The sequence below is a fragment of the Alosa pseudoharengus genome, unplaced genomic scaffold, assembly GCF_046254945.1.
Source record: "Alosa pseudoharengus isolate Yale_2024_CS ecotype anadromous, Long Island Sound unplaced genomic scaffold, YU_APseudo_1.1 YU_APseudo_1.1_scf_9, whole genome shotgun sequence".
Classification (NCBI taxonomy): Eukaryota; Metazoa; Chordata; class Actinopteri; order Clupeiformes; family Clupeidae; genus Alosa; species Alosa pseudoharengus.
In genome coordinates, this window is record NW_027468881.1 from 35,396,490 (window position 1) to 35,423,366 (window position 26,877).

The 26,877-nt window shown below is 42.9% G+C and overlaps 1 protein-coding gene across 1 annotated transcript in view; it reads right to left on the reverse strand.

Moving 5' to 3' along the window:
* Positions 1 to 2,010: 2,010 nt before the first annotated feature.
* The window catches only part of acap3a (ArfGAP with coiled-coil, ankyrin repeat and PH domains 3a), a 60,859-nt gene continuing 35,992 nt past the window's right edge, over positions 2,011 to 26,877 (reverse strand). Inside the window, exons 5-26 of the mRNA XM_076275789.1 lie at positions 24,196 to 24,254; positions 22,553 to 22,736; positions 21,604 to 21,648; positions 21,268 to 21,363; positions 19,655 to 19,729; positions 17,499 to 17,510; positions 13,002 to 13,114; positions 12,194 to 12,245; positions 11,494 to 11,594; positions 11,238 to 11,349; positions 10,752 to 10,960; positions 9,318 to 9,387; positions 8,851 to 8,945; positions 8,492 to 8,718; positions 8,179 to 8,284; positions 7,792 to 7,796; positions 7,657 to 7,749; positions 7,288 to 7,508; positions 6,878 to 6,987; positions 6,230 to 6,340; positions 6,029 to 6,090; positions 2,011 to 2,117 (exon numbers count right to left, since the gene is read on the reverse strand). Of these exons, the coding sequence (XP_076131904.1) occupies positions 2,011 to 2,117; positions 6,029 to 6,090; positions 6,230 to 6,340; positions 6,878 to 6,987; positions 7,288 to 7,508; positions 7,657 to 7,749; positions 7,792 to 7,796; positions 8,179 to 8,284; positions 8,492 to 8,718; positions 8,851 to 8,945; positions 9,318 to 9,387; positions 10,752 to 10,960; positions 11,238 to 11,349; positions 11,494 to 11,594; positions 12,194 to 12,245; positions 13,002 to 13,114; positions 17,499 to 17,510; positions 19,655 to 19,729; positions 21,268 to 21,363; positions 21,604 to 21,648; positions 22,553 to 22,736; positions 24,196 to 24,254 (2,265 nt within the window). The remainder of the gene's footprint in view (positions 2,118 to 6,028; positions 6,091 to 6,229; positions 6,341 to 6,877; positions 6,988 to 7,287; positions 7,509 to 7,656; positions 7,750 to 7,791; positions 7,797 to 8,178; positions 8,285 to 8,491; positions 8,719 to 8,850; positions 8,946 to 9,317; positions 9,388 to 10,751; positions 10,961 to 11,237; positions 11,350 to 11,493; positions 11,595 to 12,193; positions 12,246 to 13,001; positions 13,115 to 17,498; positions 17,511 to 19,654; positions 19,730 to 21,267; positions 21,364 to 21,603; positions 21,649 to 22,552; positions 22,737 to 24,195; positions 24,255 to 26,877) is intronic.

A 26,877-nucleotide genomic window follows, 5' to 3' on the forward strand; every position in this document is an offset into this window, starting at 1 on the left:
TTTCTACTCCTTACATTTTCAAAAATCTCTTCAAAAGTCTTGTTACTTTTCTGTTGATGAATTTTAGGCGAGTTATCAAGTATTTTAATATTGTATGACAATAGTGATGCAAAAAGGGATTAACTTTGCAACTGCAGGGGTGCCACTAAGGGGCAGCGCCAAAACAATGATCAGCCTACATGATTAGAAAACAAGGTATTCGTCGAATGTGCTTTATCAGAATGTGTACAGGTGTCAAAACATCATATTCTAACATTTTCCTACTAGGCCTATTCTGGCAGCGAGCTTTTGCCTCAAGTAGAATGTTTGTTTCTCTGCAAGTTCATCCCTGGCTTGGTAATAGCCTACCCTACGCTACTGAATGAAATGCCATAGACAATGAAATAGTTGTTAAGGAGTTACAGTTGTTAAATTGGAATATACCAGTCCGCTTCTTTTAAGAGAAATAACTGGTAAAATAGCCCTTCAAAAGGCTAGGATACTTTTTACTTTTATATGTTAAGTAGTAGGCTACATTTCAGAGCCTGTAGGCCTAGTTTACTTTTACTTGAGTAAAGAAGTTGAATGACTACTTCTACTTTTGTCCTTTTTTACAGATGTATCTGTACTTCTACTTGAGTTTGGAAAGTGTGTAGCCTACTTTTACCATCTCTGCAGGCCATTGAGCATCTTTGATAAAACCCAAATGACTGTGGACAGGCATCTATCAGGAGAAATGTTGAAGTGTTTTTTAAAATGTTAAATGAAAAATGAAACCATAACATTGAAAAGATAAGCATTCTTTATTTTGATCTCAAAGGGACTGAACATTTCCCCCATTTTGTTACAAATTTCGAGATATATTAGCATTTGCCTCTACATTTTAAAACATACGTAACTGATGCAATATCATACTTTACAGAAACAATAAAATACGATGGGCTACATACCAGCATAGCCATCATAGCATCAGAGTGAAGGAGTAAAAACGGTATGAAATGTTAATCTCTAGCATAGGCCTCCTGACGATAACACTAGCTTTGAATATCATAAGATGGATTGAGACAAGCTCACTGACCAGTACGGATGCAGCCTAACGTCTAAAGAATTCATTTTGAAATTGAAATATTTATATGAAATTATTAACCTCTCCATAGACATTTCTTTTTGTTGTGTCTGAAACTTGGCAGCCTAATTAACTAGCCCAATTAACATGTTGCTGAATTCAAATCAATGAGCTCTGGAGCAATAGGCCTACATTAAAAGAGTAAAGTCCTATGGATCTGGTGATAGGCTGCTGGACTGTAGAACGAGTAGAAAGTTTGTAAACTTCATCGTTTGCAATTTATTAGATAAGTGCTTCTTAAATTGAAGAGAAACAGGCAATGGGAAAATTAAAAAGAACACACAAAAGGGGGATAAGACCAGCAAATTCCCCTAAAAATGACATTGTACAACACAATCTAAAAATCCATTGTATTATTAATAGCATTTGATAGCAAGAGTGAAAGACTGAATTCCAGCCATACTTGCAAACGAATGAAAACATCTCACAGGCAAACACTAATTCTGTGACAATCTTTGTCCTTGTACATAATGTATAACGCAACAGAAGTGATGTAAACATGCTCAGATTTAAATTCAGCAGAAACATTTTGCATCATGTAAGATGCAAAAAGCCATGTGATATTCACTTGTGATATAGCAATTCAGACATCAAAATTCAGAATATTTCACTGAGCATTCATACATTCTATTCAAACATTTGCAGCACTTAGCACTTAAAGTGAGCAAGAGAAAGAGTAGAGTAGATCATAAAAAATATGCAAAACTGGTCTCTGTTGAATTACTCCTTTGCTGTGTCTCTCCCACCATCCAAGATCTGTGCCGTATGTTCGCAGCAACTTCTTACTACCATCTTCACAGATCATACTCTGGGTGGAGAAAACAAAACAGGGATATAAATACAACCACAATGTGTCCGATGTGGAGTGACTGGCCTTCAGATCATTGCACTACACCCTGTCTGGACTACCTAAAGGAGTGGCGGAAGTGTACACTTCGACGTTTCAGCTTTTCTGGGTTGTGAGAGGCCATGTGAGAAAACTCTCGGAAGATGTCCAGGTATGTTGTATCTCCTGAAACATAAGAGGAAATCAGTGCAAAGCTGAGTGTTATTATTTAGCAGAAGAGATTCTGATCACTAATGCAATACACCCATTCCCATACCTAAAGTCATATGAACATTTCTGGTGGTGATAAAATACTATCCCTGTAATAGTATCCCCCTAGTGAAAGTCTTTCCCTCTACATGTTATTCTATGCTAAACTAGATGCATAGAAAAATAGATGGAACTGCATGCTCCTCAACAAGGCACACACCTCACAGTCCTCAACAAGGCACACACCTCGCTCTCTTCACAGACATTCCACACACACACACACACAGAGAGAGGGGGGGGGGGGTTAGCTGCCTTATAACCTTGTTCTAGATAAAACATTAAATTACAGCAGTCATACATTACAGCATGGACTTCCTGATACATAATACATGTATTAGGAAACCAATGAAACAGTTTCATGCTCCATCACAGGGGGCAGTAAAGCTGCAGAAACACCAAGCTCCTACACTAACATTAGGCACCACGACGCCACACTTGTTCCCATCTCTTTCAGACTTACTTTCACGGTGACCATGGCAACGGCTAAAACTATGGCAGGGACGACAGATTCAACTGAAGCTTTTCTATGAGAAATTGCTGTGCCTTGATGGTAGACAAAGAGGAGAATACCCTGCTCCAGCCCATGAGTGACCAAGATCTCTGTTTGGACAGTGCTATCTAAACAGATTCCCAGAGCCATGGAGATACAGTATATCCACAAATACAAAGGTTCAACACTGACTAGCGCACTAGGATAAAGCTACCTTTGATTGTTATTCTCTTGTGTTAAATGAGCATAGTGGAAACATTGATTTGCTTAAGTACCATGAGATCCCAGTTTAACCCTTAACTCCCCCAACAGGAGTTAATGCAGTTAGTACAAGAAGAGGCGAAGCATTGAAGCAGAATTGCATAACTGATAGAAAACGAAGACAGAGAGAAAGGTTAGAGGTTAAGCCATGTTGCTTATTTATTCTCAGTATTTTGTCAGTTTTAAAAGCAAAAGAAAAAAGGAAGAAAAAAAGAAACAAAAGCATTTTTACAAATAACAGCAGTAGGCTTACACAAGGGTATTGGGATTCTCAGACAATATTCAAACATATTTTTCAGACTGTAGCAAGAAACAAAAAGAGTACAGGAGAAGACACCTTTATGTTAAAAGCAAGCGGTAAACATGTTAGAAGCTCAAGCATATTTACAGCACATGTTGGGAAAGGGCTTCCATTTTGTTTTTTTCTTGGTTCACCAATGGATTGGCGCATCACTACTTGTTCAAGCTTCTTGTTTTGGTAATTTCAACATGCCACTCCATTTCCGTGTCTAGTAAACATACTGACTATTCATCTCATATGTTAATTTGCCGTACACAGCAGGCTCAACCTCATCTAACAGTGTGGAGGCAATATCAGAGGGGCAATGAAGCCCTCACACTTAAATATGAACATACATCCATATTTTCTGAGCTAAAAAGGGCAGCAGAAGAGGATAACTGACCAATAGTCTGGTGAATTCCAGTCAGCACTACAGCTCAAATGGGAATCACGCCTCCCAGAGGAACTACGATATGCCCTAACAGTCTAGTCCATCACACGTCACGTTCCCAAAGCACATGGACATTGCTTTCTAGAACTTGCAATTCAACAGAAGAATCAACTTCGCACCCTCAATTTAACAAGGATTTGGGGATGGCGTCTTTTAAATCCCCCACTTATAATGGTGCAAGTGACTTATAAAACTTGAGGTCTTTGGTTAAAGAGAAACAGAGTTACATGTGAGACGAGTTGCAGTATCACAAATTAGCACTGAGCAAGTTAATTTAATTTAAGATTGGGTTGGGCTATAAGATGACAAATAAAGTCAAATCTGCTGCTTGTGCAATCTCTGAGGCATTTAGACAGGCTGCAATTAAAGCTGTAATGTGTTATGTAAGGAATGCCCTGAAAGATGAATAATTGTAGAATAAATTCTTTAAAAGATGAAATGAAAAACATCTCACTGCCCCTATATCTTAGTGGTACTGATCTAATGTTTAATGTTTAAATCCTTCCACAGGGCTGAGTGGTATCTCTTCTCACATCTGACATCACTGACTGCTGATGTTATAGTCTAATAGGGCATCAAGTGTCATCTTAAAAAAAAGAGACTGTTCCTATCTATTAGTTTACATGATGTATAACAGTGCAGTACGCTAGCAGACTAAATTTAGTTAACTAAAAACTGAAGTTTGTCTCTAACCAAAGACCACATGGGCTCTCTGTCCCATGCTTATACAGTATATACAGGTTTGGAGATTTGGTATCACATTTACGAGGTTTCAAGACGTCATACAATATAGCAAATACACATACACAGATTTGAGAGAGAAACATATGCAGGACAACAAAGGCCCAGCAACTCATGCACTATTGAAACAATGCATAAACCAATGACAGTAGTACTATTGCTGTAGCATACCAGTACAAGAAATGAATAGTATACATATAAATTAATGGTGCACTATACATAGCAGTACAACATTCATTTAACCTGAAGATTGTTAACCAAATGTATAACTGATTTATGACAAAGTTACTGAATTCCTAATGTATAGGCGATTGTGTATTGATTGTTACGGTAATTAAGTGTAGAAACTACATGCATAACTTTCATCTGGCAGTAGGGGTGTGTGGAGTGCATTCGACAAAACCAACATCTGACATCATATAAAAAATATTATTTGCCTTGTATTGGTAAAACATAATATAAAACATACAGAAATCTGAATTTAAATAATCATTGCACTGTTGCTCTGAGCAGTCCTTCATAAATTAAAATAAAGTCCCATTTGAAAAGTACTCTCTCCAAGTAACATAAAAACAATAGTTAAGAAAGTGCATAAGGTCTCCTATGTCTTAGCTTTTTTCTTTCAGCAATAAGCCCAAACCTCAAGATTCTATTGTATACATTTACAGTATAGTACATCACAGTTCTATCCTCAACCCCCCACTCTCCCAAGATTCATGCGCGTTCATTCCCACATTTTTCCTCAAGGCCCCTGGCCATGTTCCCACAACATACAAAATGTACATGTACATAAATTCCACGACATGCCACTAGAAGACAGCTGGAGAATTTAACAGTGATACTGCACAGTGGGATGAGAGACAAAGAGACAGCTAAAAAATGACCACTGTAACAGCACCAAGTTCCTCAGGTGCTGGCTAGAGTTTTAGCCAGATATAGTGGAGCAGGTGGCTGCAGAGAACCTTTGTTGGTCTCCGTGTAAGTATTCTGGTGAATAGTGAAACTAACTGTATTAAGCCAGGCTTTGATTTGGGGTTAATGTTTGAGTACCTGGCTCTGTGCCAGTATCTCACTTACTGTAAGGGATACTGCATGATCTGTTATCCACTGTGGATGAGAACCAACACATTATTTAGGCACTCATTCTGTTCTCTCCTACAGTAAAATAACCTCTGATGGAGATTTCATGACTAAAATAAAACCTCCGCAAATTGCCTGAACATCATGAGGGAGGGTGAGCAAAGCTGAGACTAAAAGCAGCTGTGGTCGGTTAAGTAAAATGTGTGTTCAGTGTGGGCCTGATTTCACAGCAGGGAATTTTGCTACAAATTGAACAGAGAGGGAGTTTTATAGTCTGATGGTGCAATGAAAGAAATCATTTCACCTAACAAGACATTATTTCTGTCTAAAACAGCTTGGTCCAACCCGCTGTGACAATGCAGAGGACGCTTGCTGGGCTTGGGCTTGGGCTTGGGCGGTGGGGCTGGGGGCTGGGGTTAGGCGCCAGTGCTTTGCTTTTTAGCACTCAGCTATATTGAGACAGATAAACTCCTGTATGCACTTCTTATACTGCTGCTCTGTGGGGCTGCTACTGGGATATTGACCTGGTTGCCCAAATGGACCCTCTGACTCCCGCATCTCCTCGTTCATCCGAGCCAAGCGCAACCTTGGGGAAGAAACAGAGAACGGAGTAGAGGAGAGAATTAACAGAGTTTATGAGGAGCTTTTAACAATGAGAGAGAATTGAAGGAGGATTTCTTTGGCACATGCCACTGGTGGTAGGGCTGCTCGGTGTGTAAACCTACAGAGTGACGATATCTGCATTGGCGGCTTGCACTGCGATGCTCAGTGGGTCTTTCCCATCCTCGTCACCGTCGTTCTGTGTGGCGCCTCGTTTTAGGAACAGACACACCTGCCTGCAACACACGCATAGTGGAGAACACTTCCATCACAGACAAATCAAATCAAAATACATAAAACATTTAGTGGCACTATAACACTGAAACTCTATCTTGGTGAATAAAGCTCTATAACTTAAGGCTGCTATGCCGAACTTCAAGCCTGAAAATCCAGACCCTGATAATCTAGAAAGATTAAGGGTCTGGCAAAGAACAATGTAATGGCCCAAATCGAGGGGCGGCAACAAGAATGCATTTAAAAAATCTCACTGCACGCAATTGGATAACACTAGACCATGTTTACTCTGAATGATTTCGGACTTCGACGCAATCGGATAACACTACGACCAATGTGTACTGTCCTCCAACATTGCAGCGCTGTCTTCATCAGTTTAGCTGGTTCCCCGGAATGTTGGGGTAAAAGTAACGTGCATCATTGCTCATTGCCAGAATGTCTCGCAGAGACAATTCCATTGTGCTCTCGCGAGAACTCTGGATTTCCAGGGTACCGAACTTCAAGAGAGGGACTGAATTGATCTGGGCTGCCCAACTTACCCCGTGTGCCCCAGATATGTGGCATGGTGCAGTGGCCCTCTGCCTTTGGCATCTCTTTGATTGACGTCAGCACCGTTCTGCAGCAGGAACTCGCAGGCTATCAGAGAGCCCTAGGGTCAAACAGTGTCCATAAGCATCAGTCAACTGACAGCGAGTCACAAAGCTAATGATTGTAGTCGTGGTTTAATACTTAGACATTGCTGTTCATTTCATGACATTTTCTCTGACTAAAACATTATATCCCTTGTTGGAAAACTATGATGATTTTTCTTGCTCTTGTTGTAATAATAATAATGATAATACATTTTATTTATAATGCACTTTTCATCATACAGTAGATCTCAAAGTGCTACAGGTTAAAAAACCTGTACTTGTTGATATTGCCACACTCATCATGGCAGTCTACTCACTCCAATGACAGCCTGGATGAGAGGGGTCTTGCCCTCATCCTCGTCATTGACAGAGTTGACGTCGGCTCCGTGTGCCAGTGCTTCGGCCATAATGGGCAGGTTGCGGGCGTGCGAAGCCTTATAGAGCAGCGCTCCAGGGTGCAGCTCCCGCACGTCCTCGGGGTCAGACACCTCCGGCTCCAGCTCTGTCTCCCCACTCGAGTCCTCGGACACCTCACATTCTGCTCAGGGTTACAGATGTTTTACACAGGCATCAGGCATTGTTTTTACACACAAGAGTGTAATACAATTATATACTACAGTACACCAAATATGATAATTGTGAAATACATGAATAAATAGTTTTGTATCGTAAACACATTCACTCACCTTCCTCTGTGACGCTGTCCACCACTGGGCCGAACACCAGAATGTCCGTGCTGCCATCTGTGCTACCGCCCAGCCCACTGTCGCTGCTTAAACCTGCCGGACCAACAAGTGCCAAACCATGGGCCTGTTAATCACCTGTACTGTATCACCAAGTCAGAGCATGTCAACATGACCCCAATTATCCCATCGTCCAGTAAAAAATAAATATAATTTCCATAAAATATCCAATACATATTTCTCAATTAAAGCCAACTACCTAAAAACTATTCACAGATATAAAGTAAACCTGCTTCATGCAGCCCTACACGATGGCATCATGAGACCACAGCATGGCTTTGATCTGCTGATGACCCCCCCCCCCCCCCCCCCCCCCCAGGCTCCTAACCACACTGATCTCAATTAGAGCATCTGCTCCCTCAGCAGCCCTTTGTCATTATCTGGTTGCGCAACCAACTGCTAATCAATCCGCTGTGATAGCGGGCCGTCCTGAGGGAGGTCAAACGGGGAAGCAGGAGGAGAGACTCACTGCGAGGTCCAGAGCCCGTGTCGAAATAGGAGAAGAGCGAGTCCAGCTCGTCTGGGCAAAACAGGGAGTCTCTGTGAAACTTTCTCTCCAGCGCAGCAGTGGCTGAGGAAAAGGAAATGAGAAAGAGAGACAGAGTGTAAGAGAAAGAATAATAAATTGCTTGTTTGTTGTTATTATTTATTTATTTTAATGGATTCCTATGCTTGAAGTAAAGAGCTAAATGCAAGCCTATTAAAGACTGTTATGGATAGCTACTATATTTGTCAGGCTACAGCAAATAATTCAGGTAGAGGCTATTGTACAGGGTACCTGTGGAGAGAGTGGAGAGAGTGGCAGGGGAGGCACTACCGCGGTCTTGGCGGTATTTCCGGCGGGTTTTGGGGACGGTGGTGGCGCTGTTGTGCCTCCGGCACTTCTTCACACTCCAGCGATGCTCTGACTTGCGGTCCCTATTGACCAGCACCTCACCAGCCACCATTTTCTTCAGGAACTTCTTCTCCACATACTTGGCTTTAATCCAAGCCTCTTTCTCCTGCCTGCAACCCAAACATCTGCATTTTAGAATTCTTATTCTTTACATGCCCATTACACAGCAAGGGCTAGATACTATAAAATATATTATACTCCTTGTTTTGAAAATAATATAAAATCAATACAAAACTAATGACCTGGTGCTGTTGGGCCCTGGCTTCCTTAGACCCTGTTCTTCGCATGTCCCCTCATAGATGTGGTTGATGATGCTGTTGCCGAGCTCACACATCAGCTGTTGTCAAATCAAGAAAATGCAGAAGATAGAAGATAGATCTCCTTTAAGTGCACTTGTCCCAGTGATGACAGTCAGACTACAGATGTATTGTCAATTTCAGAAATGTGGCCGGATGTGGCAGGACAACTTATAGATACAAGATTGGGGCAGAAAATTTTAATTTTGAAATAAGATGTTACTATCAAAAGAGGAGAAAAGAACAGAGAAAGAAGAATGACTTCAAGTCCTCAATGTTTTGTTAAAATGTTTACAGTAAATTCAGTTGTTTCCAGAGGTAAATATTGATTCTTCCAGTACATTCGGACAGTATTTTATAGTTATATTAGCATACAGGCAGAGAAGAACAATGCAGAGGGAACAGCATCTCACCTTTAGTAACTCTGGTTCCCATGAGTCGAGTGTTAGAGAACGGACTTTAGAGCAATGCACTCCCAGACTCCTGAAACAACACACACACACAAGTCTGATAAATACTGCACGCCCCACGCTGACAGATAAAGGGGCAGAAATGGCCATTTCATCAATCAGTGTTCAGGCGCTTTCAATGTATCAACATTCTTTTAAATTCTAAGCAGTTAATGAAACAATTTCACTTTCAAATCCATGCATCTGCAATACATCAATTTACTGTTCACATCCAGTGTGGTGGTTTTTCACCTCAATGCAGAGGAAATCTTTTGTTTGTCGAGCTATGAAATCAAATATAATCTCTTGGACAGAAAACACCCTTAATGTCACTCCAAACACCACTTGAGACTCTCCTTTTAGACCCTTGCTCCTAAATGGTTGAGGTCACACTAAAAGGGTTGGAATTAAAGGGGACACACTTTTTGCGAGACTGAGAGGATGCCTTCATTGTCATGTAAATGAGCATTTTCACCACAACACTGTGTGGTAACCTAGCAACCTGGTTCAGACGACAAAGAGACGTAGATTGCATGGCAGCGTTCCACTGACTGAAGTAAAAAAGCCTCATTTAAGACCAGCGTGAGAAGATTAGGATGTGAGAGAAAAAAAAAACATAAATATTCAAAAGATGGTCTATGCACAGGGGGAGGTGATTACATAAGCAGGAGTTCACATCTTCAGTGACGTGACTGTCAAAGACTCCAACTTCACACAATCTCCGCATCTAATTTTAACAATCCCATCCTCTCAGGTAAAAATATATGCTGACATTGTGTCTCCATAACAAGTGGAAAACACTGTTCCCTACTAAAAGTTCCATTATTCCCTCTAGTGATGAGCTACTAGCAGATTTATGGCTCACTGTTCGCTGTGATGGAATTTCCAGCTGGACCATCTTCTTACTCTGGCCCTAAGTGCCTTATTAAGGATTCCTAAGAGCGTTAGTCCTGATCCCATTACACTGCCCCTTCTCTGTTCTACCGATCCAAAGAGGCGTCACTAAACGTGTTCCCAGCTGGTCCTCGGACTGGCGAGTTGGGCTTTGTTTACTACTCCTCCCAAGCAGGATGTACTGCGCACATGGGCAGGCGCGTGGAGACCTGTCCCCATCCTGAGTCAGTGTCCTTAAAGGACTAACTTGACTCTCATTTAGACATTTCATTACAAAATAACTCAATAAAGGACTAACTTCACTCTCATTTAGACATTTCATTACAAAATAACTCAATATCATTGCTTATTGGCTGCTGCTGAATTGGACAACATGTGACTCAAGCCTACTCATAGCCTTCATAGCCTATTCACTGACAAGTGCTACAGGGAGCCAGTGATAGCCTATTCACTGACTATTCACTACAGGGAGCCAGTTTAGGTGTCTGCAGTCCCACTTCATACCTGTGGATGCCGGAGCACTCGATGCAGAGCAGGATGCCGAAGTTGATGCTGGCCCAGCGGGGGTCGGCCTGGCCGCAGTCACAGCAGAACTCGTTCCCCGGTAGGGACTGGATCCTCTGCAGGATGCTCTCCCCTCTCACCATGCGCTCCCGCGGCTCGCTGGCAGAGTCGATGCTGCTGGTGGAGGGAGAGGCTGTCCTGTCCAGATGCTTAAGAGAGAAACAGATCTTTATTTATTACACCGGTGTTTCACTGCCTCCTGACTGACACAAAAAAATGATTGAACTGGCAAACAGCTTAAATTACACCACTTCATATCTACATTTGGTATACAAAGAAATAACGAGCATAAATAGTAAATGGATACATCTAACAGTGAGACGAGTGATGCTTGTTTGCAGTCCTGGTTGTCGTAAGTAATGAAAAATGGTATGAAGACACATCCACAGCTGCTAATCTATGCCGGGAGAGGAGACAGAAGCTTACTTCAATATAGTAGGTGTCTGGACTTTCCCTGTAGGCTGAAGCAATGCTGGCTTGCACTGCTTGGATCCAGGCCTGCCGGAGTTTCTCAGACTCAGCCTGCAGCATGCAGCTCCTGCAAGACACATATCCTCTGTTGAAGCTCCATGCTCACTCCTAACTACTGACCTCAGCAAGCGATTTCCCCCAAAGACCAGTGGGCTAAGAGATAATCAGTATGAGTCAATCACATTCCAACAGAGGTCAGAGTGGGGCTTACTTGGTGGGGGAAACCACTTCAAAGCAGAACCTCCTCTCGATGTCCTCACACGGTTTCACCGAACAGAGCCTCAGGTCTTCCACCACCACAGTGAGAGAGTCCTGTCAATCACACGCAGACACCTCCCATCAGCTCAGTCACCAAACCACCAGTAACATTCCCCTCACCAAACATGGACTAACTGAGTGATCAGATATAGTGGGATCATGATTATATCAGGTCCTCCAGACAGACAGTATAGTCACTATTTGCGCTTTATCTGACAGTATTTTTTTTATTATTATTGTTTAACATGTATGAGTTAGATAAACTGCCTATGCAGTCCTACTCGCTACCAGCAAAAGAAGCAAAACCTGATCTAAGACCACAGGCTGAAGCAGAGTGACTTTTCATCATAAAAAGCATCACTATGCCATTGCTTCTTATGGATTTTCAATCAATTCCACCTGAGTGCCATGGGGAAAAAAACATTACATATACAGGAGAGTAAAGATATGTAAGTCAGTAGCCATTTGGGTGGCACTCAGAGCCAAGAGTACATTTGACCAAGCCATAACATTATTCCAGTGATAATGTGGTTCTGACATGGGGCTTTTCTGCTGAAAGGAACCTATTTGCTTGACCTGGAAGAGGTGCACTTGACCTTTCCCAGTCCCTGTGGAGGCCTGAGGCCGGACTACTAATGGAGAAATGGACTTGCCTTTAGCTTCTTCTGATACACCAGCTGATTGTTCTGTATGGAGAACCACCGCCTGAGAGGAAAAGCAAAAAAAGATTGATGAATTAAACATGTCCATTAGATTGATAACCTTCCATGTGGTGTACTGAAGATATATGATGCTGAACTAATGTAACACTGGCTGCCTCAGCTGAGGAGTTAAAAGCCTTGTGTGGAAACCTCCTCTCCCTTGAGAGGGACTGAACTGGTTATCCAGATGAAAGTCAGCTCATGTGTAACTTGGTCCGCAATCCATGGATATGTTATTAGCCACAAAGTTTAAGGAGAGGACCACAGCAATCCATTTAAACCAAGATTTAGTAAAACTAAAATATACACCTAGTCTTCAGTCAGGAGCAGCTTGAAACAACTGCAAAACCTTTTGAGCTTGTTCCGTCAGATCTACACGAGGAGCTATTAAATATAACATCTCAACTTCAGGAAATGCACCAAGCCAAATTAAATCATAATATGGTCTAGTTGATGTAAAGCATAATTGATTGATTGGGGGGGGGGGGGGGGGGCAGTACGAAATTACGAGAAGTAATTTATCATTTTGACTACAGACAAACTAAACCATACATGTCCACAGCATATGGCAGAGCCCTGGCATGTCAGGCTACAGTCTGGATAAAGCCGGGTCACACATCCTCACGTTGTCCCATGCAGGCAGAGAGCAGACGGAGTGATTTAAGAGTCCAGATTCACATGGGCAGACAGGCTGTTCTAAGCTGTTTGCCTGACTGCCAGTTTGGACAGGCTGTGAACGTTGGCACTTGGCGTGTCCTACCTGTTCCAGGTTTTGAAGGCATTGCTCGCTCTCTTGAACAGGTAGCCCTCCATCACCACTCCGTTCGGGGCGTCCACATTAAATTCTATCTTGGAGTCGTCGTATGAGAAGTCCTGTGAAAAAAAGGATCCGGAAATATGTAAGTGCAATTGTCCCACCAGGCATTTTCAGTATGACAGAACTGGTTGCATAATCATTTCACATCATAATCACTGACATTGCCAAAATGATTCCTAAGACAGGCCTAATATCTTCATCAAACCATACCACTTACTGTAATTGTTCTCACAAAGGTTCAGATTGCAGCAGGCCAAATGCCCCTCTGGTCTCGACTGGAAATGAGAATGCAGCTGCTTCTCTACAGGTCTGAGACTGATTGTGGAGCTTAGCTTTGAGAGATCAATTTTATTCCTTTGTAACTGAAATCTGCCTATCTTGTGAGAGTCCTTTGAGCAAGACTGAACCCAGCAACCAATTTCATTGATCTGCAGCGCAGTGAAGAATGCATGCTATCTTACTATCTAAACTACACAGGGCTAGGATCTTTCTTATTTTATGCTATCAAGTACATTTTAAAGCAACACCAAAGAAGCACGCACGCTATTTGTTTATCCAGCAACGGCTTTGCAATTAACGATGTCCATAGACAAGGTAGAATATTTTGCATGATTTTATGAAATTATGATGTATTGCGACATCATGCAAGTCAAATTTGTAGTTTATTATGTCTCATTCCACCGAACTACAGATCCGCTACCCGATCTGGCAAACTTACATAGTGCGGTTATAGCCGATAGAGGGCCGCGAAGCGAATGCAGAAGTGCCGTTCACCCTGTTAAGAGTTGATGAACCACGGAAACAATTTTGGAAACATTATTTTAAGGTACAAAAAACTCTTTGGTGTTGCTTTAAATCTTAGAATGGTGATTGGACAAACCTTGCAATTATATTTTAGCAACATTCTATTAATGGAGGGGCTAAATGTATTTGTGCTATCAACATCAGCCTCTAATTGGGCATGAAATACTTACAAATGATACTAATGCATTTAAACAAATAAAAAACTCATAAAGGTACACTGTGACAAAAAAGTGACAATTTCCTAGACAGGTGTCATCTGATCTTATAGTCAATGAAAGCATTTCTGATAGCCTTGTGGGTTCTTCATACATTCACATTTGAACGGATCACTTGAATACTAGGCTACTAGCTGAATGCTTGAATGCTAGTTTAATCACCATGACAGAGCAACGACGTAGTCCTGACGGCATTTAGAAATAACCTTCTTCATCAATATATTGTGTGTAGGCTACTGTCAGGATACTGCGCACACACAACATGAACAGAACAGGTTTACACAAATAAATAGCTTTGATGATGTTTATAATTAGCCTTTTCCAAACACGGAGGGATATACTGTATATATTTTGCCTTCCCCTACAAAACTTTCTCGTGAAATCTACAAACGGCGAAAAAAGGCCGATGGTAACAGTACAGGCTACATGCTATGTTGGCTACTATGCATACACCAGTTTTGTTTGTTTTTATATACAGTCATGACAAAACAATGTAATTTTAGATTGAATAGAATAACCGTTATCGAGACACAAACTATCAGACACCCACCAGAGCTAACTCCACTCTTCCGAATCCTATCTTCATCTTTAAAGTTTTCAGGAACTCCAAAAGCATATTTCCCTTCCAAAACGAAACAATTCAGATGTCCAAAAAAGTAGGGTAGACCCACAGAGTAACGTCCTTGCTTAGCTAACGTCAGAAGAAAGCAAACAGCTTCTTAACATTTCTAAGTTTAGGCTACTGCAGCTCGTCCGCTGTCCCGGTGCTGAACTACGAAAGCTGCTGGTGCCTAACCGTAGAGTGGTGCGGAGTTAGCAACATGCAGCCTCCAGCAACAGCCACCTATCAGCCTGTGCTGTACGGAGCCGCTTAGAGCAAAGCCTATTAGCATACAGCTGCCATTTACATAGCGCATGCCGCAGTCGGAGTGTTGCCATCTAGACCTAGCGGTCCGTGTCAAGGAATTATTTCGCAACCACTAAAAAAGCTCACTGCTTTTTCTTCTCCGCGTTTTACGACCTCCCTAAAGAGGCACTCGCATGCAACCAGCCGGTCTGTCCACTCGAACAACAAAACTTGACTGCTCATTTTCCCATCTGGCACACAGCCTTAAGAGTACTCCAGTAGTAAATCGGACTGCTCCGGTAGCTATCAGTCCCGTGCGAAACTGTCCAGGGTCTCCGAAAGCATAAATCACTGCTGTGGCTTCTCCCACAGACCTTAATATTATTTACCCAAATGTAGGTAAAATGACTAGTAAGATATGTGTAGACTACCCACCTGAGGTGCAACTGTTAACACTCTGAAAAATATTTCCTTGTTCTGAGTTAACAAACTGACAAAGGATTTTATGAATGGAGAGATCAGGTTCTCTTGCTGTGCAGACAGAATGATGGAAGTGACGTAAAGGCTTTTCAAAGAGCTATAATCTGATTCTGTGCCAGAACTACAAAAGCTATGAATTTTTTAAAATGCAGGGTTTAAACATTGAATAGGAATATGCATAAAATATTAAAATCAGAGGCAGGGTGACTGAGTGGAAATGAAACCAAGTCACAAAGATTTCCAGAGAAATTGCAGAGAAAAAAAAGTCCCTGTGGGGGACATGAGATTATTCCACAGCAACAAATAAGAGGATGTAGTGCTAGTGGTGATGTTCAGCAACTGAGTTTATGGGGGCAACTCCCCACCTCTCTTAGGAGACAGACTTCATCACAACAAAGGCCTCTACCGTCCACACTGAGTGAAAGATTGACCTCTGCATATGGGCACATGGCCAGTGACCTCCTTGTGTGACCCAACACATGCCCACACACAGGCACAGACACACACATATACACACACTGAAAGGATGACATAGCTAAATATATGCTTATGCCATCATTGCTAATAAAGAAGTTTCAAGTACAGCCTGGAGTAGTCTTTTGAAGATGAAATGTCACATTTTCAGTAGACCACCTCATGAGTCCACCGCTTATTGAATATGACTGCTCAGTGGAGCTCTCTCTGACCACCTGGCTTTCTTTTCTTTGTTGACTCCTGGGCATTATTGGTCCCCCCTGAAAACTCTTTTGTGCTGTGTAACTCTGGGAAAGTCTTTTCATTGATGATCATTAATTTACAAGAATCAACTCATTCACCAAAGTCTATGGCACATTAGCATTAGAAAATGTACAGAAATCTATAGTTGCTATTTAGCAATTGCTTAACATTAAATGTCAATGTTTTGTGTTTGTTGATATATTTTCCTTAAACTACAAGAACTATTAACATGCCTCTCAGTTCAATACAGGACATTGAGTATCTTTTCACCAGAGTGAAAACTGTCAAACAAGTCAAACAAGGACATGCCTGGCAGTGCTTTACAAAGTGATGCTATTGGCTGAGAGTCATAACCATAGCAGTTCCGCAAACCCAACCTTCCAGGACAGAACTCCTCCATTAGAGTTCAAAGTAAAAAATGAATAAGCACTCAACATTTTACATGTGCTTGTCTCGAGCGTGTCTTCCAGCCAGCCACTTCATACTGAAAACACAGTTTGTTGTGAGGGCCAGGGGAGCCCGTTTGTCCTGAGTGAGTTTTCCCCGAGACGGGCATTAGAGGCTAAGACACGGAGCGCAAACAAACCACAGGAGTATTTCACACCTCCGCCAGACGGGGATACTCAGGGGGCCGGAGCACTATGACAGAGCGGCCATTTGGCATTTGACAAGATTGTTTTTAAATAAACAATATGAGCTGTCGCATTTCACACTCTCAACTCCCCCAACCCCCGACCCCCCCACACACACACGAAAAACACAGTGCAGAGGCAGTTGCTCTCACAGGGATGCCAGGGCTCAGGGTGAGATGTGCTTTCTGTGTTTTAATGGTTTTGCTGAGCATTCATTTCCACATAGCTAAATGAGTAATGTTACAGCTACCACATCATTATTCCAATGCCAATTTATGGCTAGTAAATGCTCAAAATATGTCCTTTCAGAAATAGACACAGTCTACTACATCACCTCTTGAACCTCAGGGATGGAATAAGCATGATTACAGTATCTAGAAGGGTGGCCTATGTCAGACATAAACTCACAAACAATACCTTAAGAGAAGCTGGTCTTTGTAGGGAACAAACCGGAAGGCACTCCAGCACAAACTCACTAACACAGAGCGAAGGCCCACAGCTTATAATTACAGGGCTATCGGCCTCATTTGTGGCCCATTACATAACACCGATGTGACCTTCTCCTGGATAATCAATCAGCTGTCTTTTGTTAGACTCTGCACAGTGCCAGGTTTGTTATTTTTGATTGGTGCATGTACTGGTATTCATTTAAATGCTGGAAAGCTAATGAGTGAAGTGAACTCTGGAGGCGTGCAGCATCAGTAGGAAATGATGTGGAAAACAACACAATCTGTGGATGACTCACCTGTAGCAGAGTCTGTATGAAAGACAACCCAGTATCCAGGCAGGGGAGAGATGGGAGGAACAGCATGTCAGAAAATGGGGCAAAAAAAAAAAACAGGCATTCTTAGAAATCTCTCATAAATGTGCAAAAGTAAAAAATCACAACACAATGATGAAATGCTTTTTAAGCATTATATAACTATATTATTTTCAGAATGGGCCAAAGTTTCTCAATCCCTTTTGTAAAGTATGTAAATCCATGGGCAGACAGACTCTCGCACACACACACACACACACACTGCCCCGTGGTCAAACTCTGGCCCTTGCTGGGGTCTGTGGCCGGGGATGCCTGGCTGTCTGCAGGTTGACAGATGGCCACTGATCCTGGACCCTTGGCACCGCAACCTCTGCTCCTCCATTCAAATGGAGATGCAGGCACCAGGAGGTTCCACTTTCAATGGGACCTTCATTGAATATTCACTTCTAGGATCAAACTCCAGGAATCTGAATGTAGCTGAAGACAAGTTCCACAGCCAACATCCATCTAAGCAGCCACAATTACAAGACAAAGTGCAATATATTTCACAGTTGAGTAGCATGTGCTACTTTTTGTAAACTTGATACACTGCTTCAAGGTGTGTCCAGATTCAGGTAGTTTTCTAGAGAGATGCCACATCTCCACTCACAAACACAGGGCACTGGAAGTGTACGGCACAAAGGAAGTCTATGAAAAGCAGAGCTGGCATCACTGACAGCCCCTGAAAGAAAGTCCTCTTTGAGGCCTCCACTTACTAATCAAGACTATCTTCAGCTTCCCCAAATGCACTTGTTTCCTGTCTTTCCAAACGCTAATGAAGTAGGACACATCAGGGGCCAAGGGAACAGAAACATGTTTTTTCTATTCTCATGCCAAAAAATACAAAGACAAAGAAAGACGTGCATGGCGGCAGCTAAGAATAAACTGGGTGGAGAGATCCTAGAATCTGTTTCATTAGCCGACTCATAGCCTCTCATGACTGTTTCCAAATCCTTGACCATTTTAGATACTGCACTTTTGAGTATGCTAGATTCCAAGTTATTGCTCTATCTAAAATATGACCCACAGAAAAATATCAATACCTAAACCCTTTCTTTAAACATAACATGTGGAAGACTGCAGTACACTTCATAGTGATTCGTTTGCCTTGCTAATATATTCTAGAAAAGTGTGCAGCGATTTTTACCAGACGGTGAACATGCACACTGAAGACTCATACTAAAGAGCCTCTCTGTGTCAGCTCACCACACAGTGTCATTATGCTATTACTACGCCTGAGAAAACAAATGCAAACAACTTACTGTTGAAAACTGACATCCAACAACGAGAAACTGTTCCTGCATATAAAACTGGAGAGTATGATTTCCATACAGGATCAGCACAAACATTTACAGTCCAAAGGAGCAACTTCTGCACATCAGCCATTAGTGCATGTATCGCAAATCTCCCGCGTAAGGAGCAAAACTGCTGAATGCCCTTATTTGCCACAGACAAGCGCAGGGATTACCACTTGAAACCCTTAATTCCGTCTGATTTAACGCTTAAATCAATGACGGTGCCCTGAGAGATAGAGCAATCAAAGCTGGGCCGGTGGCCTCCCTCGCTAATCCCACTGTCATAACACAGACAGGCTCCAGGTGCCGCGGGTCGTGTCCTCGGTCTCACACACACACGCACACACACATGCACACATGGACGAGGAGGAGAGGGAAGCATAGAGAGAAGCAAGACGCAAGCATGTGAGTGAGTGTGTATGTGTATGTGTATGTGTATGTTTGTGTGTAAGTGTACACATATGAACTGGTGTTTGTGTGTGCACTTGTTGTATATGTTTCTATGTGGAGTTGTGTGGAGGTGTGCTGGGTCTTACCCTTGTGTGTATGTGTATGTGTGTGTGTTATGTGGAGCTGTGTGGTGTGCTGGGTCTTACCCTTGTGTGTATGTGTATGTGTGTGTGTTATGTGGAGCTGTGTGGAGGTGTGCTGGGTCTTACCCTTGTGTGTATGTGTATGTGTGTGTGTGTGTGTTATGTGGAGCTGTGTGGAGGTGTGCTGGGTCTTACCCTTGTGTGTATGTGTGTGTGTGTGTGTGTGTGTGTGTGTGTGTTATGTGGAGCTGTGTGGAGGTGTGCTGGGTCTTACCCGTTGCTGGATGGTGGCATGCTTGTGCTCCATGTCTCTCTTCTCCATTGCAGAGTCAATCACCAGCTGGTCCAGCTGAGCAACCACACAAAAAGGAGCTTTTAGCAAACAGCACACACGCGCACCGAAGGGATCTGCAGCGATTCTGAGGCAGAGGATGGGCTCTGAGCTCGGAGCTCTTCTCATCACTGTTTCATGGAGCTGTCTGGCTTTCGGGGGACGATCAAGTGAATGTGGATCCCTCTCACACACAGGCGCCACAAGCGGAATGACCAGACGGGCCAGCCACTGCACAGGGACGCGGGCCACACAGACGACCAGCGAGAGGTCGAAGCTCGTCAATGGACCATTGACTTGGTGCACTCTCAGTTTCCAACTTCAGTTCACACACATACCGCCAAAATCATTTCAGTGAATGGGAAGACTACGTTGGCATTACACTGACTCTACTACATATACATCTAGCTTTGCATCTAAAAACAATACAAAACTTGGGTGAGTTTTATCATTATCATTTGCTGTTATTTTTTGTTCAGTTTTAAACATACACAAAAATCATAATCTAAGAAAACAGCCGAAAATGTATTTATTGGGTCATGTTGTTCTATAAAGAAATGTGATGAAACTGGCATCCTTTCGCTAACAGAAGTGAACCACTGTTGATGTCTGGCTGGCTGGAATTCTGTGTTGTGGTGATGCAACTCTTTATGTCAATACTTTAATTTTACATCAAGCCTATTTCAAAAGACTGTTTGTCAGTGGGTATGCTGCATGCTGAATGGCCTTTAACATACACATTAAAATGTGTAATGTGTCCTTAATTGAGTCTGCATTACACAGTCTTATAAAATTATCCCAGCTCTGCTGTGAGCAACAAATTCCCTATAAAGGTCAGCAAAGGAAATAGTCAAGAATATGATATATTTTTAAATCCCATATGGAAAATGGATGATTGGTAGTTAGTGGCAGCATTCAATATGACACAGACAGTATAAATGGGCATGAATTATTACTCTCCAGTATGGCAAGAAATATGTTTGGACATAACATGTTATTGCAGAGCAATTTCTCAATGAATGCTCTAAGGCATACTAGGGCCCTTTGATTTAAGATATTGAAATCCAGCCACTGAAGTCTAACTAAATGTGGTAAGCTCTCTACATTAATGATCTGGTCACATACACACAGTCAGTGATGTGTTTATTCTATTCAATGTATAGATTTGAAAATTAGTGTTTTATGTTTTTCTCATGCTGTTATGTTTCCCCAACATTTAAAGAGCCTGAGTTGCTGTTGTTGGGCACCAGAAAAGCGTTAAATTGTGATCAGTGAAATTGATTCTCTGCCCAGATACAGTAGCTCTCCGGATGATCAAGGTCATTCCAGCTGGCCCGGAAGGTAATTACTACAGTACGGCTGATAGATGGCCCCACACTCCTCATTCATGATCACACGGACACACGTACACACACACACACACACACACACACACACACACACACACACACACACACACACACACACACACACAGTGTGTCACTGTATCTGAGGTAATACAGCGGATGAACATTTATGAGAAGAAGGATCGATAGAGTCTTTCAGGGAGCATTCACCTCAGCAGCCAGTTTCTTCATGTAGGGGTTGATCTCATCAAGGAGGTTATAGCCCTGGTGAAAGAGGGAGTACTGTGCATGCATGAAGGATAGCATCTGTGGAGAGGGAGAGGGAGAGAGAGAGAGAGAAAGAGATGATCCTTTAGAACTGATAGAGCTCTTTTATTCTCCCTGTTTCTAGAAACAGATGTTGACACTTAGTTCACCCTCCTGCTATGTTCATAATATAATACCACAGACATTACAATAGTCTTTTCTCCTTAAATATACTTCAGTGCATGTAAAGATATATTCAACAAAAAAGAGGATCCAAATCTGAATCACAGATTCACATACCGCATCCAAGATTTCAAATTTCTTCTTTGCCTGGAGGACATTAATCTGATGGTAGAAGAAAGCAAAATGTCTGGTATTTCATCATACACACACACACACACAACACTCTTTTTACTACTCCTGCAGGAGCTGTTGAGTGTGTTGCAAATGTTTGACCCATTACAAGCCCCTTTAAACCCTGATGATGAGTGCCCTCTAGTGTACAAGAACAGACATGTCATGCCCACGACCCCTTGTGTGGTGGTCATATCACTGTGGGGTATGTGTGATTGTAGACTGTTAGACAGACATTTTGAATGTCTGAATTGGAAGTCTGTATTAAAGTCTCTTTAGTAAAAAATACTATCAGTTGGTTAGAATGGAGCGTAAAATTAATTAAATGATAGAGGATGCAGTACTAAAATAATACTAAACTTTAGCAATATGCTCTATCACAAAATGCACAAACGCAAAACGTATGCAAATACAAGTGAAAACATCTTCCTTCTTCCAGCGTCTTGTGTTATTTTTAGTTGACTTCCACACTGCGCTTTTAGAATTTCATTCTGTCTGCTATTGTGGTCTGTGAGATCAAGCGTCTATTTTCAGCTGATCCAGAATTAGAGCTCCTTTCCTTCTTCCTGACATATTTACTCACACACATCCTAAGCATAAGTAGCGTCAAAGACCTCATCCCCACTGTTTTCATCTCATTCCAGCTCATTTGATCCATTGATCAATCTGGCATCAAATGACAATAAAAATGAAAGTGGAAAAAGGTAGCTTATATTTTCTCCAGCCTCCTGCCTCTCAAATCCCTTAACAATCCTGGGTCAGTATAAAATACAGCTACCTTCATGATATCTATTGGCATAATGTTACATGTTACATGCTACATGTTTTCTTGCTGCTGAGTGTTTTGTATTAAAAATATCTCCACTGATTACGGGGGAGGTGACGGTGTACACACCTGTAGCACGTAGTCCAGTGCCAGGTGCCTGAAGCACTTGCGCGTGATGCTGAGGGTGCCTGTGGCCTCCTCCACCTCATGCGGTTTGTTCCGTGGCGCCTGCGCATTCTTCACTTGAGCGATCTCCATGTCCTCCCGCACACGGTCAAAGTGCTTCTTGGTCTCCTTGAACTTGCGGACATCCCTGAGAGCAAGTGGAAGTAGAGGAAGTAGTGGAAGAAGACGTCATGTAGAAGTACACAGCACACGCCATAGGACCTTCTGATTCACTCTACAATCCCACATGCTACTGCACTTAGCAGCATACAGGATGCAGGGCAGAGGGAGATGAGATGACTGGATTCTCTACTCTACAATTTCAGACAGGATGAGGGAGTAGCAGAAAGGGGGAAGAGAGAGAGAGAGAGAGGGAGAGAGAGAGAGGGAGAGAGAGAGAGAGGGAGAGAGAGAGAGGAAGAGAGAGAGAGAGGGAGAGAGAGGGAGGGAGAGAGAGAGAGGGAGAGAGAGAGGGAGAGAGAGGAAGAGAGAAAGAGAGGGAGAGAGAGAGAGGGAGAGAGAGGGAGGGAGAGAGAGAGAGGAAGGGAGAGAGAGAGAGGAAGAGAGAGAGAGAGGGAGAGAGAGGGAGGGAGAGAGAGGGAGAGAGAGAGAGAGAGGGAGAGAGAGGAAAAGAGAAAGAGAGGGAGAGAGAGAGAGAGGGAGAGAGAGGGAGGGAGAGAGAGGGAGGGAGAGAGAGAGAGGAAGGGAGAGAGAGAGAGAGAGAGAGAAGATGGCCTGGTACACAAAAGCCTCCTCTTCCTGCCCAAGGTAAATGTCAGCAGACTCAACTTCGCCGGGATCTGTGTCCCCTTTTTCTCCATCTGCCCGTTCCTTCTGGACAGATGACTCAGGCGCTGCAGAACCGCACCTGGGACTCTGTCCAAGTCCCCACTTTGGAGAGTTAGGCTTCTTTCACACATTAATAATTCCACTGCTCCGCTCTCTACTGGAAAGCCTTTTTGGCCAGCTTTCTTTGAAGTTTAAAAAAAAAAAAAAAAGGTAAAACAAAAGTTGAACCTTTCTTGTACCTGTGTTAAATCTACCTACGGAGAGAAATAAAGTAACCAGAACTAAAATTTTAATAAATGTCTGACTTGTCTAGACTTGACTCTGGAGCTAAAGGAGATCAACAGACAGAACAGCTCTCTGGCCTGCTGCTCACACGTGACATGGTGCAGCTGTCATTCAATGCATCACTTTGAATAACGTGAAATGTCGCTGTATCAACAACGCTGATAACATTGATAACAACCTTAACTAATGTGAGAATGAAATCAACCAGATCATACTCTAATACTTACTCCTTAACTAATGTGTGAATGAAATCAACCAGATCGTACTCTTATACTTACTCCTTAACTAATGTGTGAATGAAATCAACCAGATCGTACTGTAATACTTACTCCTTAACTAATGTGTGAATGAAATCAACCAGATCATACTCTAATACTTACTCCTTAACTAATGTGTGAATGAAATCAACCAGATCGTACTCTAATACTTACTTCTTAACTAATGTGTGAATGAAATCAACAAGATCATACTCTAATACTTACTCCTTAACTAATGTGTGAATGAAATCAACAAGACCATACTCTAATACTTACTCCTTGACGAAATTGTGCAACTGCTGCTTCACAGACCGCTGAGCCTGGTCAAACAGGATCTGCAACAAAAACAAAACACTTGTATAAGAAACAATGTGCACTAGCATTGTATTTATAATGTGATCACAGAGCATCTTTCAGTCTTTGTCAAAAACACAATAACACTGTTGTTTTATTTCACAAAAACACTATGAGTTGCAGTGCTCACGCTGTTATTATTGTTACTGGCACCATAAAAGCAAACAGAACCCCTGGTGAGTGAGAACCTGTAGAGCACTCTTCACTGGAATATTTTATTCCATTATTAGCTGATGCTCTTTCACACTTTACCTCCAACCAATGATAAATTATCATGATTATTCAGCACTGTTAAAAGTACAGTCCAAGATTCTAATCCCATACGCATTTAGTCAAATTCAGCAAATGACTCTTTATTATCTTGTAGCTGTAACGTTCTGTAACGTGACTGTGCTAGAAACACTCAGGTGACTGCACACAGTCCTGGCTCTGTAAATGGGACATAAACAGTGGCCATAAATAATGCCAACCAATCAACACCATGCTTCAGGATTATGGAAGGGAGGAATGTACTTTGATTGGCTGTTGAGCACAAAATATTAACCACCTTTCGCAAAAAAAATTAAAAAGGAATCGCAGACGGCATCTTTAATAACATTTACAAACTCCAAACCACTTGTAGTATCACATTTGCGCCAACAGGGGGTAATAACATGCTGTAATTCACCCACATTTGACTGTGGTGAGATCACAAATTCAAGAGTACGCGCACACACACACACACACACACACACGTGCACACACACTCACACAAACGTGCACACACACACACTCACATGCACATACACGCACGCACACACACACACACACAGACACACACACACACACACACACACACACACACACACACACACACAGCTTCCGCTCTCCTGTCTCATTCAAATTCATTGCCACTCTCCCTACAAAGAGATTTTTTTCAGTGAGCCTCGGTGCGGCTGCTGCTAAATAGGTCACTCGGGCAGGGAGGGGGGAAAGAGACGGAGAGGAGAGGAGAGAGAGAGGGGGGAAAGAGACGGAGAGGAGAGGAGAGAGAGAGGGGGGGTGCAAGACACGGAGAGGAGAGGAGAGAGAGAGAGAGAGGGGTGCAAGACAGAAAATTAGACAGATATAGGGAGAGAGAATTGGAGGGAGATAGAGAGCATGAGCAACAGAGGAAGAGAGAGGATGGGTTCCATGAACATGTACAGCCTCTCTGACTGAGCCACAGGCTGCACTGGCTGAAGGCTGACCTGCACGCCAACCAGGCAAACTCCTCAGTGCCAGCGCCGGACCTGCTAATAACCAATGGTGCTGGGCAGCTACACACAGTAACACCTCTCTCTCTTTCTCTCTGTTATTGTGTGTCTGTGTGTGTGTGTGTGTGTGTGTGCGCGTGCCTGCAAAGGTGGGGGTGATTTGAGGAGACGCCGTTTACGAAGGACTTCTTGAAAGATTCAGCACTCCCTTCCTGGGAAACAGTGAGGATGAGAAGCACTGAATAGGTTGGTGGGGACCGATGTACCCCCCCCCCCCCCCCCCCCGCCCCCCAGTCCCTGTAATGGATGTGTCTGCAGCCATCCCCTGAATTTGCATACGGCACATTCACAGCACCAACTCCATAATTACTGTGGCAACCGACAGGCTCTAATGATCCACTTAAGGGTAGACACTATTGTCTCAGTAATGATCAGCTTCTAATCAGGACCTATTCAAGATATGGTGGTGAATGCACAACGAGTAGAAGCAAGGCGGCAGCGTGAAACCCCACCGTGGTTGATGATGAAAACAAGAGAAATGTCATCTCACGGTAGCCACAGTAACCAGGGAAACAACATTTAAAAACAGCTCTGCTGAATCAGAAGCATGTGAGCACTGAACTGCTAATCAGAGCAACAACAGCAAAAACAAGCACAGGGAAACACATATGGGCAAATATTGGCCAAAAAATGCTTGTGTGTGAGAATCTACTTGCTGGAAAAAAAAAAAAAAAAACTCTTAACATTACAATGGCCTCCTGAGGTGAACATTTTCAGCAGACTTGTGCATTCCTTCTTTATATAGATGTTTAACAGCACTGTAAAGTCTGAGGCCAAGTGTGTGAGCGAGGTGAGGGTGGCAGGTCATTTATCTCCCAAGAGACCTTGTGTCACAGTTTATTTCCCCCCCACCATGTCAGGGCTCACAGTGGCCATGCCCCTGCCTTGTTAGGGACTCAAAAACGCTCCCTTCATTATTTGGGTGCAGGAGATGGGGACGCCTTCCACTGTCTCCACGGATACAATGCTAATCTGAAGAGTGTCCTCAGCATACCAATGCGGATCGCTGCTGCTGCTATTTGCTACATGCTAATGACTTGAAGAGCCAGCAGAGGAGGGGGGCGGCCGACCACCCACCCTCTGGCACAGCAGATCTCTGACCTTTGGCAGCCAGACAGAATAGGAACAAACAGGCCCACACAGAGAGAGAGCGAGAGAGAGAGAGAGAGAGAGAGAGAGAGAGAGAGGGAGGAGAGTGAGAGAGTGAGAGAGAGAGAAGAATGAGAGTGAGAGTGAGATAGAGAGAAGAGAGTGAGAGAGAGAGAGAGGAGAGTGAGAGAGAGAGGAGAGAGAGTGAGAGAGAGAAGAG